This window comes from Peromyscus maniculatus, chromosome 4, assembly GCF_049852395.1.
Source record: "Peromyscus maniculatus bairdii isolate BWxNUB_F1_BW_parent chromosome 4, HU_Pman_BW_mat_3.1, whole genome shotgun sequence".
NCBI lineage: Eukaryota > Metazoa > Chordata > Mammalia > Rodentia > Cricetidae > Peromyscus > Peromyscus maniculatus.
This window is the reverse complement of record NC_134855.1, coordinates 40,146,133-40,168,031: the sequence shown is the minus strand read 5'-3', so window position 1 is coordinate 40,168,031 and position 21,899 is coordinate 40,146,133. Positions and strand designations below refer to the sequence as shown.

The 21,899-nt window shown below is 37.8% G+C and overlaps 1 protein-coding gene across 9 annotated transcripts in view; it reads right to left on the bottom strand.

Annotated features, from left to right (window-relative positions):
- Slc4a10 (solute carrier family 4 member 10) overlaps positions 1-21,899 on the bottom strand; it is a 279,026-nt gene continuing 257,127 nt past the window's right edge. For 5 of the 9 annotated variants that reach the window (XM_076569565.1, XM_076569563.1, XM_006984611.4 and 2 more), the window contains 4 exons: positions 12,826-12,893; positions 9,703-9,819; positions 8,845-8,883; positions 1-2,014 (listed from right to left, as the gene is read on the bottom strand). In XM_076569565.1, the coding sequence (XP_076425680.1) occupies positions 8,871-8,883; positions 9,703-9,819; positions 12,826-12,893 (198 nt within the window). In that variant the 3' untranslated portion in view covers positions 1-2,014; positions 8,845-8,870. The remainder of the gene's footprint in view (positions 2,015-8,844; positions 8,884-9,702; positions 9,820-12,825; positions 12,894-21,899) is intronic. The other 4 variants (XM_006984614.4, XM_006984608.4, XM_006984610.4 and 1 more) reach the window with 1 other exon arrangement.

Sequence of the window (21,899 nt, the reverse complement as noted above, 5' to 3'; positions counted from 1 at the left end):
TAAGCATGAAAATTAATTAGGATAAATATTTATTTCCACATAACATTTCTTAGTTTTGAAAAACACAATATCCTAGTCACATTTACACATTACTTAAACATTGCAATAAATTACATTCAAGATATTCAGTAATTTTGACCAGGAATCTGAAATTAGGAGTAAATATATAATACTACATTTTCTTATATTTTATGTGATTTCAAAATATTAAGATTAAGATAGAGATATCATTAAAATTCACACAAGAACAAAATTACTATAAAAATACTCAGAAATACAGAATTTCATAGGATGATTGCTTGTTCAAACCAGTGATCATGTGAAGGTTTTAATTCACTGATCATTTTTAACGGAACAGGTACTACTATATGGAAACACTAGGAGACTGCTTTGGGATTGACCTGCTAAATCATAAATAGTGAGAATGTTTAGCTGGAGTGTCAGGTTACAACATACACAAAGGCAGCACATTTGGAACAGAGTTTTGCATTTTCTTTACCATTTATAAATACAAACTTTACTAACTGCAAATTCTTCTCATAATTTAGCTCATATTGCATTAAAAATGGCTCCTGAAAAGACTGTGAGAAATTTTTGTTTCAAAAGATATCAAAATGTCAAAGTTAATGTAGGCTTTGCTGTTCTTCACTTAGTAACAGAGGAGTTTGTCCAATTATGTGCATTTACATAGAGTACATATAGTTTATAAAAGCCACAGGGCTCTGAATTTTTCTAAATTTGGAAACTGAAAGATTATAAGGATGTCAATTATTGATAATCCTTAGGAACTAAGAATCCTATGAGATTTCATTTTTATTAACTCACATTCATCTAAAATTAAATGAACTTTATATTTAGTAATACTCAAAAAAATCCATCACTTCCTTCCTGTTTCAATAAGCTTAGTAAAGTTGGTTTCATATGGACTGAAATATTTACATAACCTTTTCTAACAGAATCTGAATTTTAGTTCAAAGATTGTTTTCCACAACATGCATTTAATTAAAATGTGGAAAAGAACTTTGCAAAAAACAATTACAGTTGGAGACCCGTTGTTCTTACACGACAACATGATAGGGACCAATACTAAGCAGTGCGTGTCCATTATCAGCAGAACAGCTGCACAGGGATTGGCATTTCATGTGCAATGATTCACCATGTGGCATTCCATAAGTGTGTATGTCATAGGTGTATCTGGGAGGCAACTGTTGTCAATGGGAGAGAAAGTCAATAGCACATTTCTGGTAAAGACTTGAAAAAAAAAATCTCACAAAACTCTTCAAATATCTCTAAAGCATTTCATAGAAGCCTTGTACTTGACCACATGGCTACAACTTGAGTTCTAAGCAAGCACTACAGGACTCTCTTGCGTATGACTTTTAAGAAGGTATGAACAGGTTTCTTTCTCAGATAACCTGAAGTGTCAGTTAGAGATTAAGTATTAAATGCATCATATTAAGTCAGGAAATACATACATACAATTGTTAAAAATGCTTTCAAGGTAGCCTTTTGATTTGGGTCTTTCAAAACAAGTCCCTAATGCTAAGGCATAAAAAATAAAAAGTAAAACTACCTTTCAAAATTCTTCTAAATAAAATTATCAGGTATCTTGAGGTTACTAAGGTAGGAAAATACAAACTAGGTAAATATGACTTTTTTTTTTCTTAAGAAAGCTTTGTTCTCATAACGATGACAGTGAGAATGTTGTGTTGGTGAATGTCTATCGGTGGTAACATGGGGCACTCTTGCATTAGCTAGTGTATCTGCTCACAAGGGGGTCACACTGCTCAGAGGTTAAACACAGAAACAAAACAAGCGTTGCACTACTTACAGTATGAAGGTGGATTTGGGAGGGGAGACAGGATTTACAATACATGATCAAAGCAGTTTTATTAATAATTGTGACACTCTTCTCATATATATGTAAAAAATCAATTGAAGATCAAGTCATAGACAAGTCTCCCTGTCAACACCTTTCCCTGAGGCAGCTTTCTTCTCTTTTCCACTTTCAATGCTAAAGGGGAGGAGGAAAAAAAAAAGGGAGAAATTTACCACTAGAATCCAGCTTCTTCAGACACAAAACCCATCAACCCCAAAGAAATCAAAGAGTTCTTAGGCATTGCTCTCTCATGCTGCCACACAGATACACAGCAGCAATGAAAGCCTCTGCACTCTGTGAGCTAGAAATCAAGAACTGCAGAGAGGGGGAAATTCAAAAACAGACACACTGAGAAACGAAAAACAGGCATTTCCACACAGTTTTAAAAGCATGCAGGATTAATGCACAGTCCTCATCTGAGCAAATGAATAATCGATAATTGGTGGAAATGCCAGTCATGCTCCACGTTAAGGTAGCATAAGACTTGAAATGACAGAACAAGGTGCTGCCCAAGGGCTTTCCAGGCTCTGCTGGAAATGGCTTTTCCTTTCCTGGACTGGACCTTGATCTTTGGTAAGGGAGATGTCTTGGTAGGGAGTGCAGACACAAATTTTCTTGCCTGAGAGGACAGCTCACTGCTCTCCACATACCTGTGCTGTGTTTATAGGTAAAGCCTCAGACTACCCAGTAGAGGAATGAAGCTTCCTTTCTTTCTAGAATAAACTCACACCTCAGAAGCCCATTTAATCTCATCTTCCACTTGACTTCAACGACGGCTGTGTGGATAATGTAACTAGCATTTCTGTTGAGTCATCTGCACTATTTTCTCCATTTTGTGCTTCTTCTCTCACATAGAAGTTTTCATAGAGAGTTCACATATAGTGTTCAAATGAACGAAGCTTAGCCTGAAAGTATATGCTTCCAGAAGGGCACCACACTCCTTCCTTCAGTACTTCCGGTGACTGGCAAAATCCAACGCACTGGAGGGCTCTCTGCTTCGCCCCCCAATTATGGCATAAAGAACAATCTACACTCAGCCTCTGAGACCCTGAACTGGAAGAATCAACATACTTTTTTACTGTTAACTTTGGCCCTTAATATTCATTTATGAAATAGTTGAAGGTGGTAACGCTCTTGGTTTTACAACAGCTCTCTGGGTGATAAAGGAACCAAGTTATGTTTTCTCTGGGGTTTCCGGAGAATCTTTCTTAGTGGTCAATAACTTAAACATATTCTAAGAGTGTGTTTTTAAAATTGTTTTTTCTCCAATTCAAGCTAGAAACAGCCCTTCTCAGTTGTCACCACCACCCGGCGCCATCAGGTAAGAAGTGCCGGAGCTTCTGCCATCTGTGGCACGCTGCCAGTGCTGAGAGCTGGTGTGAGCGAGTGTCTATGGCACCCGGGTTTATGCCTGCCACATTTCTCAGCACATACTCCTTACAGGTCAGAGCAAAGCAACTTTTTTCCCTTTTCTTTTCTCCTTCCATGAGAAGAGATGACAGTGTGCACATGATGTGTTGAGTGCCTTAATTCTGTATTTTTAACTTCTCTATCTGTATGACTCACTTTTTTCTACTTTAAGTTCCTTTTATATGACAAATGTCTGCTATTCTGCTTTTCAAATTAACTTGTCCTTGGACATCACTTGTCCCCACCTCTTCTGTCAAACAAAGCCGATGAAGTCCAACAGAGTGGGGTGGAGGTACAGGTGGAGTACCCATTCTCAGCTCCCAGAGCTAAGGGTGAGGCATGTAACCTAGGTGATTTAATCTCTCTGAGACAGGGTTTCTTCAACACTAAATTGAGTTTTGGACCAGATGGCCTCTGAGTCTTCTTGTAGCTCACTTCAAGAATACTGATTCTGGTATTCCTGTTTCTAATATGATCTGTCTTTTGGAAAATAGGATATTGTATCCTAACTATAAGCCTCTTCCTGATCTGCTTTAATTATATTGTTGTTTTATATAACTTACTAACTGACTATTTTATAACCATTAAAATAATTTGGGGAGGCAGAAGTATTATAATCAGCTCAAACCTCTATGAAAATGCTTTCTTTGGATTTTCTAACTGTAAGATGATCTCTCTGGGTTTCTTATTACATCTATTTTTCTAAGTACCAATCAACTAAGCTTTCATTTAAACAAACATATCATATGTGTATTATTTCTTACTGTAATAAACAAATATCAGGTATTCTGAGAAGATCTAGGAATACACAGTAGATAAAATTATCTTTGTTGGTCAGTCCTGAAAGCATACACACAAGTAACATTATACAGACTGATCAGGTTGCATTTGTTTATTTAGAAATATATATGTATGTACATATATATGTATGTAATAATAATTAATGAAAAAAGAGGCCATGAATTAGAAATTCGCAAGCAGGGAGAGAGAAGTACATAAGGGTTTGCAAAGGATTCGGAAGGGGGAAATGATGTAATCATATTATAATCTCAAAAAGTAAAATAACAAAACATAAAAATAAGAAAGTGACAGTTTAAGAATGAGCAAAAAGTAGACCACTATTGCCATGCTGCTGAGAAATCTATGAGGAAGTTTCTTCCACAGAACTCAAATATTGTTTTGAAAAGCATTTGTCAAGTAGTTAGGGGAAGAACTAAGGAATCACAGCACAGAAGGAGACTCCGTGGTAGGAGAAGAATGTACAGAGGACAGAGGAAAGGTAAAGAGTAGGAGCAGGAAGCTGTCCTGGCAGTTCATCCATGCATCAATGGATTGACCCCACACCCAGCACAAACAAGAGTCCCATGGCTTAATAAATAAAGGAGAAGACAAAGTTGGAGGATAGAGAAATGGGAGTGGATCAGGAAGGAGTTGTGGGAAAGGGGGAGCAAATATAATCAAAATATATTGTATGAAATCTTCAAAGAATTCATAAAAATATTTTAAGATCACTGAAAATGCTCCTTTCCTAGCATTTGTAGGTACCACTGCAAGAAATGTTCCTAGGAGTCCATTTTATAAAGCATTGTGGTTGTTCACTGATTATGCAGTAAACATGATTTTTGAGAGACCTGTTTTTGTCAAACTATATGAGAAGCTGTGGAGGCAACTCATTGAACAAGAGGAAATCAAGCTGGTGCCTACATGGAGCCTTCACACCTACATTCTAGCATCTTCAGTACAGGAAGGTACTCTCTGCAAGCTACCAAAACAGAAACAGAAACACCAATCCAGCCACAAAATCTTTGATCTACAATGATATCCTTTCTGAAAGATATGCTAGGGAACGATGGCACAAAGCTTGTGGAAGTAACCAACCAATATCTGATTTGATTGAAGGTTCAAACCCATATGGATGGAATCCCATACCCAACACTGCTTGGGTGATCAGGAACCAAAACTAGATAGCCCAGGGACCTAGGCTAAAACTAAGCACTACTGTTCAAAAGAAAACACAGCAATAAAATGATTCCTAATGACATTCTGCTATAATTATGTATTGTATCATGTATAATTATATAATTACAATATTACTATATATTATACAATAATATAAATTATAATTATTTTATTATTAAAAAAAGAAACCATGGGGGCCTACCTAGTAAGACGCTATTGTAAAAAAGCAAAACAAACAAAAAAACAAACAATTTTTTTTTAAAGCAAAACAAGGTGCTAGAGAGTTGGCTCTGTGGCTAAGAGTATTAGAGTAGATGCTGTTCTTGCAGAGAACCCAAGTCAGGTTTCCAGCATCCACATAAAGTAGCTCACAACCACCTGTAACTCAGGTTCCAAGGGATCCAATGCCCTCTTCTGGCCTCCTTGGGCACCTGCACTCATAAGCATATACCTACACATAGACACATACACATAATTAAAAGTAATATAAATTGAGTCAGGCATGGTAGCACACACCTTTGATCCCAGAACTTAGGCGTCAAAGGCAGACAGATCTCTGTGAGTTTGCAGACAGATCTCTGTGAGTTCTAGGCCAGCCTGGTCTACAAATTAATTCCAGACCAGTCAGACTACATACTGAGAACCTGTCTCAATAATAGTGATGATGATCATGATCATGATTAAGGTGGTGGTGGTGATGATGGTAGTGACGATGATGATGACAAATCTTTTAAAAATCAAAACAAACAAAAATGGAAACAGTCTAAGTATGTAACAGGAGGAAACTAAGAAATTATATTATAACTAAGTAGTATATGATTTTACAGTTAAATATGGTTTGTAAAATATTAATCACACACTGCTAATTAAAAATTATGAAATAACAAGTACACTATGAGATCAACTTTGCAAATGTAAAATATATGTGAAGAGAGGGAATCCTTGAGATTATTAACAGCAGCTGATACATAGGAACCACACACAAGTAACACAACTCAAGGTAGAACAGTCATAGAAGAGCCAGGCTGTCCACTAGCTAACCTGTTCAGAGCAAAGGTACAAATTTTAGCCACTACTGGCTGCAACATTTTACAGCACCAGCTTAAGCAATCACCTCTTCTGTAGGATACAAATGATTCACAGAGTATTTAGTGTGATTAAAGAGGTATTTCATTGGAGTCACTGTTTTATAAAAAAATCATTCTTACACAGTATACTTAGAAAATAGGAAAATAATTTTCCTAATGCTTTTTAGGAGGATTAGTGTCCTATCACTTCTTACTTGCTTGAAAGAGTATTTACAAGTACAAGATATAGGTTGCTTGTAATGCTGACTGCTGACATCCAATCTTCATCTCACATTTTTTTCTTGGACTTTAAGTGTTAAATTTGAAAGCTATTTATTAGAATTTTATAGTTTATGTGTTTCTTGTTAGTTACCAAGCAAGACAATCAAAAGGTAAAGATAAATTCAAGTCCATTTAAAACAACAACAACAAAAAAAAAAAAACCCAAAAAACAAAAAACAAAACAAAACAAAAAAAACAGATGCTCGAGGAGCTTGTCATCCTCAAGATGAGCGGGAATTGCAGTCAATGCCTAGCTTCTACTTCCAGTCAAACTAGATATGGTATTTCCAAAAACAAAATATGAACAAAACAACTGATAAGATATCACTGTCCTAAACGTCACTGCACAGGCAACTAAGCTTCCCGAGACATACTATACAAAGAAACAAAATGGGAATGAACTGTGAGAGAGAGGTGGGTCAAAGTCTGTATAGAACCTGCTTGGGTCACAAGAGACTTCATCTTCAGGCCTTTTTTGTTTTGACAAGTGAGTTGTCTGTTATCCAGCAAATGGGCAGAATTCCTTTGTTATAGTTCACTGTTTTCAACAGATGCTAAGGAAAAGCAGTAGCTTTGGAAGGGTACCGCCGCTAAAAAATATTGATGGTTTTAGGGTTTCTAGAAGCCACTTCCTTTTTTTTCCAAAGTTTCCACTACTGTGAAGATGAAAGACACTGACTACCAACTCACAGACATAATATATTATCACATCAAATAGTGAAGAAAAGTGCTGGGCATAGCGATATGTTTGGGGGCATAACTGGTTCAAGGCCAGCCTGTGCTATAGAGTGACAATATCTCAAACACACACACACACACACACACACACACACACACACACACGGGGGGGGGGGGGGGGGCCGGGGGTAAGGGAGAGAGAAAGCTAGATTGAACTTTCATTTCTTAATGGTTGAAGATCAGTGTGGATATATGTTTAAAAAACCAAGAAATACATGATTATACCAGTATATGAATGATGGTCTACTTAGAACTAGATACCTTTCAAGTATGTTATACTGTTATCCAGAATCAGTCTGCTCCTGAAATGAGTTATGAGCAAGATTTTAAAATAACTAGGTTTTCTGGTAAAGGGCACCACTTGACTTTACTATTTCCTTTAAGAATCACAGAAAGTATCACATTACAAAACCTTTGCTCAACACAAAGAGAAAACAGGAAGAGTCTGGACTACGGACCCATGTAATTCAGAATGAAAAGCATCTGTAAGTCTGATTTTCTCAAACTCTCTGCCCAGTCCCCAGGATTGACATTTTACTTTGAGCCCATCAACCTGGATTTCATATTTTAAAATAAATTGGAAAAATGCTAAATTTTCATGTGACAGAGTCACAGACAGAGCCCATGGGCTCAAGTTTCCCTCCTTACTACCCTGATTTTCTTTCAGGAGTTCTGACAAAGACATAAAATTACTGCAAGGATGATTCAGAGGGGCTAGGACAAGAATTTTGAAGAAAGAAATCTAAATCATGTTTAGAATGAACATTGTTACTGCAAGGGAATTATCCAAGGAATACATGCTGGTTTTGAATCCCTGTTCAAAGACACCATTCGAAACTGGTAGAAGTAGTCTATAAAGAAACTCTATCAACCTCTTTTGGTATAAGTTTTAGAGAAATTTAGAGTCAGGCAATCAGAGGAATTTAGTCAAGCAATGAAAGAGGAAACGTAGGGGAGAGGGGGGAAAGACGCTCCAGCTTCTGGGACAGTCCCTGTCTTGTTTACTCTGCTTGCTACAGAGGTGACATTGAAGCAGCATGCCATTTTGGGGTGACAAAAACTAGCAGCAAGAGGTTTTCCCCCAAGATGAATGTAGTCTTTCTCTCTAGCCATGGCTCCAATTGTGTCTCACGGAGCTTGCAAGTTTGGGTGTATCCCAGCAATATTTGTAATTTGCAAAATTAAAGGGACACATTTTCTTTACCCAATCTAGAAATTTGATGCTATTACTTGCTAAGAATGGTTCTGTAAGCTTTGCTGCTTTTCATGTGATGCATTTGTATACTTTAAGGGAAAAATGTTTCCTCATGCTTCAGAGCCCCTTAAAGAACTGAGTAGATATAAAACAACATAAAAATAAGTCTTACATTGGATTGGAGTCCAAGACTCTCCGGGCCTTTTGCCTCCCCAAAACTCACACAGATGACATAGGCTGACCAGGTTTCCAGAAGACACCACTTAACATAAGGAAATGCAACCAGGGAATAGGTTTGAGGGAAAAGGTCTTACCTTTAGGGAATCAGCTTCTAGAGTGATTAGGAAGGGGAGCTTATGACAAAAAAAAATGTAATATAAAAATTAAGTAGAAAAAGTTAATGTAACGTTATAAAAATAAATTATATCATTATTACACCATTCCCAAACATCAACCACATTCATATGAGAAGTAAAACTAGCATAACACAGGGTTGTTTTTTGTTTGTTTGTTTGTTTCTGATCAGCATCTAAGATGGCTGCATGCTAAGATTCATACTCATTTATCAGTCCTGGAAAATTCAGGGGGAAATACCAGGATTCCCTTACTGTTTAAAGACATATTTTTCTCTCAGCATGCACTTAAAATCACCAACACAGCTACAGGACTGCTCACATGTCTACAGACAGATGAGAATGGATGGATGTTCAGGACAAGGTTAGGGAAGTTTGTCAGGGACTTGAAAACCGGGAACTAGAAACCAAGTAAATGTAGAATGACTATTACACGTGCCAAATCACTGTCACGAAAGGAAACAGGGAGTGGGGAATGCAGCCCAGCACCCACAGTGGTCCTGGGGAGTGTGTGATGAGCAAATACAATGAAACCACACAAAGAAAGAGTGGGTCAAAATGAATGTTCAACATTGTCATGCACTGGGGTCGATAACAGCTCCATTTCCCCCCCACTGTGGTAGTTTTGGAGTGAGTTTTAATTTAAAAGGAAGAGACTGAGAAACACAATGTTTGTAAAAATTGCCATTCTCCCTTTAGAAAAAGTTTCTGAAATATCTAAAGTCTAAATTTGATTAAAACCAATAGTATCCTTTCCTGGTGAGTTTATACCATAAAATCATTAGCATTAATATAACCTTATTATTTCAAAATTCAAACCTTTTGGAAGGAAAGCGTGACTCCTTATCTTTTGAGTTGTCAGCAGTAATCAGAAGGTTCCCCCACATGGCAGTCTTTGACATTTCATCAGAAATATTGATCACAGATGGGTCATCTCTGGACAGGAGTTTACCCAAAATGAAATAACATACAAAAAACAAATAATGAGGCATTCAGCTAGAGAAGATGAGTACATGAAAATTTATAACCATGTGAAATATTTTACCTAAATTTTTCAAGTAAAGTGCATACAACATAAAGTTCTCATCTTAAACATGTTTAAGATGTACAATTAAAAGTTATTAAAAGGCATTTACAATGTATAGCTCACTACTACATCTGTCTCCAGAATTCTTTTCATCTCCTAAAACTGAAATTTTATCTCCATTAAACAATAACTCTCTGCTTCCTTCTCCTCCCAGCCCCCGTAAGCACCACGGCATGTCCTACCTCTGCTGTTTCGACTGTTTTGAGTGCCTCCTGTAAGACGGATCATACAAGGTCTGTTTTTTGTGTCGCTGCCTTATTTCATTTGAAAAATGTCCTGAGAGTTCAAGATACCCTCACATATGCCCAAATTTCTCTCCTTTTAAGGTTGAATAATATTTCACTCTGTTTATTATAATAGCATATTTTAATAATTAAAATTGAGAAGCATAAAGCAATTCCCTCAGTTATTAAAAAGTATCTGAAAAATCTGAAGAAAATATTCTAGCTGTGTAGACATAAATTTGGGCTACAGTTTTCTTAATTCATCCCCGATCTCAGATGTTTGCTTCCAATTCTAATTTCGACTGCTCAGGAGGCCCATGCTGCCACCATCTTAAATTGCTGTTCCACCCCCCTTAGCTGCCCATCTCTTTGTATCCACTTTCTTTCTATCCTTCTTTTTGCCATCTACAACACTGTATTAGATGTTCACATTTTAATGCTCTGTGCTGGTTCTCTGTTCTACTTGAATACAATGACAACAGTATTCGAGGTCACTGGTTAACAGCTGCGTCCCCCAAAAGTCAGCCAAAGCAGGACACATGGCACTTACTCAGTAATTATGTGTTTGAAAATGAATTCAGCCTGTGCCTTTGACAGAGTATTTCCCATACAACTGGGGAACCTACAGGATTAGGTTCTATGATGGTCATTGGCTGGTTTGTTTAGTTTTGTTCTGTTTTTATATTTTTAATGTAAAGCAATTATAGAAAACATTCACAATACTTCAAGACCTCTCAAGAGTTAGAAACATAGTCAAATGGCAGTATAAAGCTATTACAGACCAAGTGAAAACTTTCATAAGGAAAAAAAGGCATTATTCTTGTACATATAGGTAGCATTTTTTTTTGTTTGTTTGTTTTGTTTTGTTTTTCTAGACAAGGTTTCTTTGTGTAGCTTTGTGCCTTTCCTGGGACTCACTTGGTAGCCCAGGATGGCCTTGAACTCACAGAGATTCACCTGGATCTGCCTCCCGAGTGCTGGGATTAAAGGCGTGCCCCACCACCGCCCGGCTAAAAATTCTCTTTTTTTTGTTTTTGCCTTTTAAGAAAGACCCTTTTTTTTTTTTTTTTTTTTTTCTGGAGCTGAGGACCAAACCCAGGGCCTTGCGCTTGCTAGGCAAGCGCTCTACCACTGAGCCAAATCCCCAACCCCCTAGGTAGCATTTTTTACTGTGAAAAAGAAATCACATTAACCAAATTCCTAAGCTGGCCTCATGTCAACTATACTGGTAGCTGTTTACAAGAAGACAACAAACCCAACAATTGGGGTAAATAAAGCAGCAGGACTCAGCCTTGCTCAATCTGAAAATCCCTTTAATTCCTCTAGCCTTCTTGGAAAAGGAACTTTCTAGAAATTCAGAATAGGAGATCAATTAATTTCCAAAAAAAAAAAAATCACATGAAAAACAAGTATATTGTGATATTATTAGACAGTCTTATGAACAAAGAGATTTAGAAAATTTTGAATCAAGCAAAATTAAGCTTTAAAGGGGCAGTACTGTTTTTATTATTCCATATTCAAAATTCCTTTATGAATTTACAAGCTAGAGTGCAGTTTTGGACTATTTTTTGAACTTAGTTAACTACAAAACCCTTTTGGAGTGGCATGTCATAAAGTTAGTTTCTGTAGAATTCACTTGAGAATATACTGATCCAACTCAATCAAGAGAATTTTAAATGAGGAAAAAAAAAGAGTTAAATACTTTCACTAGTTGTGTCCACCTTTAAATTACAAGTCATTACACCTAAACTTTTGGGGAGAATATGTTGTTAGAGTGAGACTCTGAGATCCAATAAATTCTTTACGACTTTGTCTTTTAAATACCATGGCAAATCTCTCCCCCTAAAAAAAATTTTCATGTTTATTGATTTACTGGTACAGCTTGAGAACTTTGAGACCTTACAATGTGGGTATCGAAGAGTACTTAAAACAGACTTTATGAGGAAATTAGTCAAACCAAACTTTTTGAAAAAGGGAGATAGAGAGTGGAGGAGAGAGAGGAAGGGAGCAGGAAAAAGAGGGAGGGAGGGAGGGAGGGAGGGAGGGAGGGAGGGAGGGAGGGAGGGAGGGAGGGAGGGAGGGAGGAAGGGAGGGAGGGATAGTGAAGGTGGGTGGGGGACAAAGGTTTGTAAAAATTTCCGTTTTAACTAACAAAACTTCATTTTGCTGTCTTTGTGTGTAAAAAGGTCAGTGTATTTTTGCAGAACTATATGAATATTTTCTTAAATGACAGACATGGCTGACTTCTTTAACTCCAAAATTAGGGTATCTTTTTGGAAATGACTTTTGTTAGGAGCAAATTCTTAGAATAAAAATCTTTTCCCAAGATCATCTTACAGATACTGACCTCATTTATGTTAGAAGTAAATGGTGTCTAACCATGTATCTTCAGGGGGTAGTTTCTGAGAATATGAAAGTGATCTTTTCTATACCTTATAAAACATGCAAAGGAAACAACTCCCTGTCCACTTCATTTTAGGTTATTTTGCTATACAGTGAGAGCTGTCAGAACTTACTGTAACCTTTTTTTTTCTCATGTTTTAACACAGCTTTGATAACTTTCACACGGTATGAAGAGTATAACCAGCACATTCTATGATGCTCACTGATGTGTTTTAAACACATGTTTACCTGTAGTGTCCCTCCAGTGGGAGTTGTACTGTGCCCTCATCTTCCATGGCTAGCATACTTTGTTCTTCCTGGAAAGACAAATGTACCGTACATAAAGTGAACCTGATGGGCCTCCGTTTTACATTAAAGAAGAAACACAGATTAATGTTTTATTATCTCATTAACCTCAGGACCTTCCACTTTGTTTGCATTTATTAATGCTAGCACAGGTCCTTTCATAAAGCCTCAGCTACTAAGAACACAAGTAATTAATGAAAATCTCATAACACGAAGTAATTTCCATGCTAACAGCAATCTCCTTCATGTCACTCAATGTGAAACATGGTTAATTTCCAAGCACATTAAGAAATAACCTAAATTTCACAAGAACAAAAGTATGGGTAATGCTATGAGAGTTTGGTTTTTATACATTGAATTTACATTCCCCCAAATGCTCTACTAGGAGGAAACGAGGGCTGCATGTTCAGAACACTGATCCTTGAACTCTATTTGAATCACCTGTAGGCAATGCTAAAAGTGTGTGGGTCCTACCTCTAGAGGTTCTGATTCTGTAGGTCTGGAATAGAGAGGGCATACTAATTTACATTCCTAACACATTCCAGGTGATGTTGGTCAGACTGGTCTGAGAGCACATTTTGAGAAATGCTCTAGAGACTCGGAAAAAGACAGAAGACACCTTCTTACATGTCTTAAAACATGGGCTTAGGGCTGGAGGAGAGGGTTCAGTTGGCAAAGTACCTGTTAGACATGCATAAAGATCTGAGCTTAGATTCCCACAAACCATGCACCAGCCAGGCAGCACCAAGGAACCCCAGTATGGAGGGGTGGAGACAAGCAAGTCCCTGGAGTTTTATTTTTCCAGCTAACCTAGCCAACAGGTGAGCTCCATGTTCCAAGACAGTCCATGCTCTCAAAAATTACAGTAGAAAGTAATAGAGAGAGACACCTGATACTGATCAGGTATACTTGTATGAACATACATACATGTCCATAAAACATGTATATATAACCCTCCAAGAAAGACAGAGGTTTATGACTTGCCATGATGAAGGAATAAGCAAATTACACTCCACTTGGATGTATATTGTTTTTGTTTCATGCTTCAGATTTCTTCTTTCAACAGCAATATTCCACCCTTCATTAAAGGGTGAAAACAATGTATTCATGTATACATTTCCTTCATTTATAAGATTTTTTAATCTATATAATTTTGAAATGATAAGCTTATGGCTATCTTATAGAAATGTTCTATAGTTTTCAATGACGGAATCATTAAATTTTTGCCTGCATTATATATGTATGTATGTATGTATGTATGTATAGATAGATAGATAGATAGATAGATAGATAGATAGATAGATAGATAGATAGATAGATAGATAGATGTAAAATCTGCATGTGTGTGCATACCCTTATTTAAGGCATTCATTTTCAAGCGGGTCATCTGGCCTTGGCCTAGTTCAATTAATTACTTAGGATCATTTTAAGATGTTAGAATTGTTGGCTCTGACTCTTGAAATAGATTTCTAAGATGATCAGACAGAAGGAGCCCAGTGACCCCACCTAACTGGGAAATGCTGAGAGAAAACCAGGAACGGTAATGGAGGTCATCTTTTACCCCCTTTCCTTAGCTTAGCATAGCTAAGGTTAGTTTAACTAAGATGAATGTAAACCAGCTGCTTAAGCCCAGTTTAGTTCAATTGACCCAAACTAGTTGCTAAAGAGATGTGACCTTGGCTACTGCCATTATTTCCACAGTCAAAATGTCCAACACCATGTTTATTATTATTTTAAGTGTCAAAATGTTCTCAGATGCTTCTTCAGCTAGCTAACTTACAACTTAGTAATGAAACATGAAGTCAGGTCTCAGCTTACTCTTGCAGAACTCTCCCAACCTGCTGATCAAGGCAGGCCCCTCTGAGGAGACTTCACCCCTGATGCCTCCAGAAGGTCCAGGCTCAGTCTATGCTGTGGAATAATGACGAGGGGCCTACATGAGCCCGGCTACTAACTTTGCTTATATGTTCCCCTCAGATACTTCATTGTGTATTATACTCTGTGGGACTAATTATATATCTTCTTGTGTCCAAGGAAATAGTTCTGTTCACTTTCTTGTGCTGTTTTGTAGGGAATTTGTCTCTTTCACAGCCCATTTATGCTCTTATCATTGGCACTGCTCTTAGGACTAAAAGGTGAGTAGTCATGAACTACTTTCCCACTTCTGTGACCAAGTGCATGATAAGAATCAACGTTAGAGGGGTTCTTTAGGCTTCTGGTTTAAGAGTTAGGGAAGGCAAGGTGTCAGGTACATGAGGCAGCTGGTCTAAGTACTCAGGAAGCAGACAGCAGACAAGAAGTAAGGCCCAGCTATAGACATAAAACCTGGAGGTCTCTCAGTGGCCAATCTCCTCCAGTGAAGCTCTACAAAGTGCCACACTCCACAAAGTGCCACAAGCTAGAAACTAAGTGTTCCACCACACCAGTCTACAGAGGACATTTTACAATTTAATTAGACCATTCTGCTCCATTCTCCCATAGGTTCATGGCCATCTTTGAGACTCAAGGAAATACCTTAACTGTGAACCCCTGTACAATCAAAAAGCAAGTTAAATGCCTTCAACATACAATGGCACAGTGTAACTATCCTCATTTCTAAATGGAAGAGCAGGAATATAGAAAGGAAAGATCATATAAAAGCAAGACCAAACCCCAGGAGTGCAAACACCAAATCTTAGAGCTTTGTGTCCAGCATCTGGAACTCTTGATGGAATCATCAGTGGTCCAAAGGGCTTACGTAGCCCCATCTCTCCTGCTTCATTACCAGTAGTACACATAGCCTCTCTTATGTGCCAGCTTGCTCCCTCCTGCAGGCTTTGCTGTGGAGAAATCCTGTGGGTCTGGCATCTCCCACATGAGGTTTTCTTTGTAACCCAATCTTCAACTTCACAGCCTCATAATTACCTTCTCAGGTGCCTTATTGCAGGATTTTCTAACCCTGGGATACATTTCCTGGCCTCAGTGGCCTTCAGAAACCTTGGCACAAGTTTTGTTGACTCTCTTATTCTTGCATCTTCCACCCCTATACAATCAGTACCACATAGTGCTGCCAAGCCCTAAACCAGCTCAAGATGAAGCCTTGCCCTCTTTGAAGACAATTTTATCAGCTTTTGTATTCTGACCTTAGAAAAACCCATTTATGTTGTTTTTGGGGGAGACAATGCCTTCAGCAGTATTCTCAGTTTAGACTTTAGTCTTAAAAATGAATTTCCATTTTCACAAGATGGAGACTACAGTGGGAAGAGTCTCACCATCAGGTCACCTTTTCTCTTGTCTCTGTACAGAGCAGATTTTTTTTAATGGTACTAACTGGACATTCTTATACCTTTCATATCCACTTGTTGTTCTCTGCTGAAGACCTGCATAAGAGCAGTAAGTGATAACCATAGCACAGCATGAATACCTGGGCAATTTTCTGCCAAACAATTTAGTCTGTTACTTTCAAATTTAGGTGCTCTGAAGTTCTTGGGACATAATAGGCAGGCTGAATGCAACCAACTTCTTTGGCAGAATATGAAATAAATTGTCTCTAGCCCAGCTCCCAATAGAATCCTTGTTCCCCTCTGAAACCTCAGGAGTTGGTCTTCTACTTCCACATTTCTCTCAGCATTCTAGTCTTCTGAATTCCCATAAGGATAACCAGTAAAGCTTTGCTTACAGGATTAGATCTTCTTTCTAGTCCTCTTTTAAATTCTTCCACAATCCTCCAACAAACATGTTCCAAAGGCCAAGAGCTATATGGTCAAGCTTGTCACAGCAACAGCCTTATTTCTCCACAACAATTTCTGTATTAGTTACTTTTCTCATATTGTGAACCAGATAAAAATCAGTTTCAGGGAAAGGGTTATTTTGACCTTCAACAAGGGATGCAGTCCATTATGACAGGGAAGGCATGATAGCAGGAGTATGAGGCAGCTGGTCACCCTGCATTAGTTGTCAGGAAGCAGAGAGTAGCAGCAAGTGGGGCTTGGCTCTAAAACCTCAAGGTCCACCTCCAGTAATCAATTTGCTCTAGAGGCTTCACTTCCTACATGTTCCACAATCTTCTAAAACAGTGTCATCATCTAGGGACTACACATTCAAATACATGAGCTTCTGAGAAATAATTTAAACTCAATTTACAATAAGAAGACCATTAATTAAAAGACCACATTTAAGTAAAAGGAGAACTAAGCTGCAGCCTAGAATGAGGTCTTCCTTGTAACTTAGTTTGTCAAGATATATGGGACATGGCATAGTACATTAACATATGCACACCATAGAGTCAGAGTCAGAACGTATCTATCCATTCTGGTAGAAAAATGTTACTTTTTATATATTTATATGTTTTATATTGCTGTACATGAAGGGACATAAAGAGACCTCCAGTGATCCCAAAGGATATATAAGACAAACCAAGATGTAAACAAAGTATAAATCTGCCCTTTGTTGTTCACTAGAAGATGATGCATAGCATCTCTTCTGGCCAAACCAGAAAGATTTGCTAAAGGCTAAAATGCAAAACAGGCTGAAGAGAATAAGAGTATGATCAGTGCCTGCATCACCTGGCAGCAAAAAAGGCAGACCCATTGGCAGCAAAGACTGGGCTTTGTGAACAATTTTTTTTTCCTGATGATTTTCCACTTTTCTCTCAAATTGCTTTCAATAATTATTTTGCACTCCAAGGCTCGTTAGTGTGTGTGGGCTTTATACTAGTCATCATCCTATCTAAACAAAAACTCATCACCTCTAAAGATAGCATTTCCAAGCCATGCTTATCTGAAGAGAAGAGTGGCAGAGCAGCCGCTGCTGCTGTCTTCAGTGCCAGAAGGGAGCTGGGTGGGCTTGGGAGTGGTGATGAGGGACGGCTGCATCCTAAGCAGCACTGCTGGGGTGGGGGTGGGGCAAAAATGGAGACTTTCCATAGTGGAGCCTTCAGCACGGTTACCCTGATCTTCACAGCCTGAGTTGTCTCCTCATTCAAGGAGACAGAGAAGAGAGCTGAATGACACTGACCAGACAACTACTGCAGAAGTGCTTAACATGGTGTCCATTCAGCGCCTCATTTACACAAGATCCATCAATGATGTGCTGAGTAGCATCATGGAACCCAACTGCAACGTATTAAAGGAATACCCAAAGGAAGGGTTTTGCCAGTAAGACTTTAGAATTCCTTATGTTATGATTTAAAGGCAATCTTTTAATTAAGATGGTTATCAAAGCAGTTTTCAGATACAAAATAAGGGGGAAACCAGTAATTCCATATCTAAGAAGGAGCAGAGAGATGATGATGCGTAGAAAAGGAATCTATTCAATAGCATGCAATGTGTGCTATTGAGTGAAGATGCATTATGTTTTAGGCACGTATCAAAGAAGAATAATAGGGACACTGCTAATCAATTCACTTAATGAGTGTATATTTACATGATCTAGATGGCAGGTAGTTGTAAGGTACTGAAATACAAAAATAAAAAGAAAAATATAAACCCAATTATCAAAGGAAATAAAAAGATGACCACAAAGAATACAGGAATAGACAGTGAAGAGAAGAAGAAACTTCAGGTAGGAAGAAATGATGAGAGACAAGCATAAAAGATAGAACTAAATAAGGTATTTCCATGGCAGTGAGCAACTAGGTTCACAAAAGCCGAAGGCCCATGGTGAATTGAAATGGGAAATACAATCTGTAAGATTCTAGTATTTGATATTTTTTATAAACTGAATGATATTACATAGTCTCTAGTAGCAGAAAAATTATAATTGCTATATTAACAGTACCTAACATGTGCTCTGTCCTTTACTTTCAGTAAAATAGGTGACTTAAATTATATATTCATTTGAGGGCAAAGTCTGTATGCATGTGGGAGCCCTTAAAAATCTCAAAGTTCAAACAACAGCAGAGAGTCAGTGTTCACAAAGATACTTGAGTTATTATGGGAGGCAAGTACTTAATGATTTTGCAATTTATGTTTACTAAGGAGTAGAAGGAGACTCAGGAGTCACGTTCAACACTTCATTTAATTGAAGAAGCAAGCAAGGCATACAGAACTTAAGAAGCTCCTACCATTTCCTTCTCTCAACTAATACAACCACCTTCAGATATTGTATGTGTATAAATTGAAAATAATAAATATTACGTTTTAAAAAAGTATTATTTTTAATTTCCAACAGATTAAAGGGTTGATAACACAAAACAATGCTTAAAGGGATCAGGTAAGTCCATATGGAGGCATCAGAACCTATGACAAGGCAACTTTTTAAATTGTGTGTGTGTGTGTGTGTGTGTGTGTGTGTGTGAGAGAGAGAGAGAGAGAGAGAGAGAGAGAGAGAGAGAGAGAGAGAGAGAGAGAGAGAGAGAGAGAGAGAGCGAGCACATGTGGCAGTCAGAAGACAACTTACAGGGGTTTGTTTTCTCCTTCTATATGTGGGTTCCAGGAATCAATCTTGACTGTTAAGCCAGCTCACTGGTCCTGACTCAGCACCTTTCAGCAATTGCCTAAATTATTCTAAGTACAAAAATTCTGACACGGTAATCTTGTATTAAGAATTCTACTGTATTATAGAGATTGAGATTTTGTGAGTCTAGTAAAAGGCTTATCTCAGATGTTAAAATCACCTGGAGGTCTTAGGAAAATAGATTCTGGTTCTAATATGCAGCATTTTTTGAAACAGGCCTATGAATTTGCATTCTTAAAATATTGCAAGGTGCTGGCTGGTGCAGCAGAGACCCTGGAACCACATTTTGGGGAAGTGCTGCTTCAGGAGATAGAACATACTTGTCCCACCCCACAGTTGAATTATAAAAAACATTTATCTATGTTGGTAATTAGGACACGCTTCCCAAATCCACAGCCAATTCTTACCTTTCTGAGAAGTTAAGCATTTGCTTTAATTTGTTTAATTGTGCTTATTTTTAGGTTGTACTTTCTTGGAATTTTTTGCGATCACAAGGCCCCACTTGCCTTCTTTTGTTTTCTTCTATAGGGTACGTGTTAGAGAGGCCCCTCAGTAATGAAGGAGCTGTAGATGGGGATACTTCCACAGAACTGCATCCCCACCTCTCCCTAACACCGGCGCCCATGCTTTCCACCTGGGAGCAAACATATTCTGTTGGAACTTTCTGCATTGAGCAGTAGTCCTTTTGTCATGCGTACAATGTCCTGGGGAATATTTAAGTAGGAAGGAAGGCATGTTGGTACTCTGAGCACATTTGGACATCCAGAATTGATTCTGCAGTCTTCCCTTTACACAGAGCAATGTGCAAAATGTCAGGGTTCCAATATTCATTTCTACCCTGATTATAATCCTTTCTTTCTAAAAACTGAAGCATATGCATATGCATATGCATGAAGTACATGAGAATTTGGAACAGAAGCTCTGCGACCTTGGACTGGCCTGTGTAGCTATTTATTCTGCTTAACTCATTATTGAATTTTCAGGTCAAATGAATGTTTTCTCAGTGCCATAAGACCAGAAATGGGCTACTGAAAGGAAAACCCTGGAGGATAAAGGTTCAAGCTTCTAACTATCATCCAAAGGACCAGAGGTGAGCTCACTTTAAATTCAAGTCTCAGGGAGCTGAGACATTTCTGCCGTTTATCATCTTGCCAGATCACAATTAGAGTTCCTCAATTAATTGGAACATTTCTGAAGAACTTATCCATTATCCACTCTAATGTACAATCTCTTGTGGTACTGGGCACTGGTACAAGACACTACAGTACAACCATATCTTTCAGGGGAATTCATAGGCTCACAAAAACAAAAATACCCAAATCTGGGCCCTTGAGGAGAAAATGAACCTTGGATTTAAGCTTCAGTGTCAACCTCCGCACGTCCTCCTCCACTCCTTACCAATTCTTCTTCTCCAGTGCTGATTCTAAATAGAACATGAGCATCTTCACACGTCCTTTCCTCTATCTCTCCACTCCGCCAGTGTCATGTCTTCTTTGCACTACTTAGAACTGCTTTTTAATGTTTGAGTATAAGTTATTTCTTGAATGAAACACTGGGTTTCCTATTTAATTACATGCAGGTGGGATCATATGAAACTATCATCATCATAACTATGTGAAACTTTAAGGATTTCTAACCACCCCCTGGGAAATATATTGCAAGGTCCACCCGCCCCCGCCCATATTTGGAACTGAAGGATTCAACTATAAAATTCCCCAAGTAGGTCTTATTCTATTTTTGGATATCTGCTGAAAGTATAAGTTCTAGAAAATTTAGTGATATTTAATTACTCCTAAAATCTTTACTTTCAATTTCACAAGATAGTAAACACCATCAGAGCATAGTAAGGTATAATGTGATATAATAAAAAAAAAAAGGTTAAAAACTCTATACAAGATCTCAGTGGAGTTAATAAATTCCCAAAATGCAAATATTTTACACACATACATATGAGCACCACATATACATTATAAGTAGTTATGGGCAATGGGAATGGCTAATTCTATCAGCAATAAGCATATCTCCGATAAACGTTTCAGCTGGATATCACTGTGCAAAGTTACAACGGCTAGTTCTAACAAATTTATGACTGTCAACTTGCTTTCTGCAATGTCACGAACAAACAGAAGAAGCTGCCATTATCTTTCTATAACAGTAGAGAAGAATAACAATGATAGCAGAGTAGGTTACCCAGTATTTTCCTTAGGAGCTTTCCAAATACTAAGAGAAATGAATGTTTCATTCTGAGAATGGCCTCAAAAGAATGCTGTGCGAAAGGGATGGTACTCTATGGAAAAGAGTGCCCCTACCATAATTCACCAGAAACAATAAAGATGTTTGACAGGAAATAAAAACAATACAATAAAGAAAACATAATGTGTGTGTCACTAGATGAATGAGCTTAGTAGTATAATTATTGGGAAGATGGGGGAAACTCATAGGCAATATATTTTGTCTTCAAAATTACTTCCCTTCAAACTTTAAGCCTTGGAAATTTTTTCAGGTGGGGTAAATTTTAGTACATCATGTAAGGACTGTTAAATTATTATTTTTAAAAAGATCTCTGCTACTTAGATGAATAT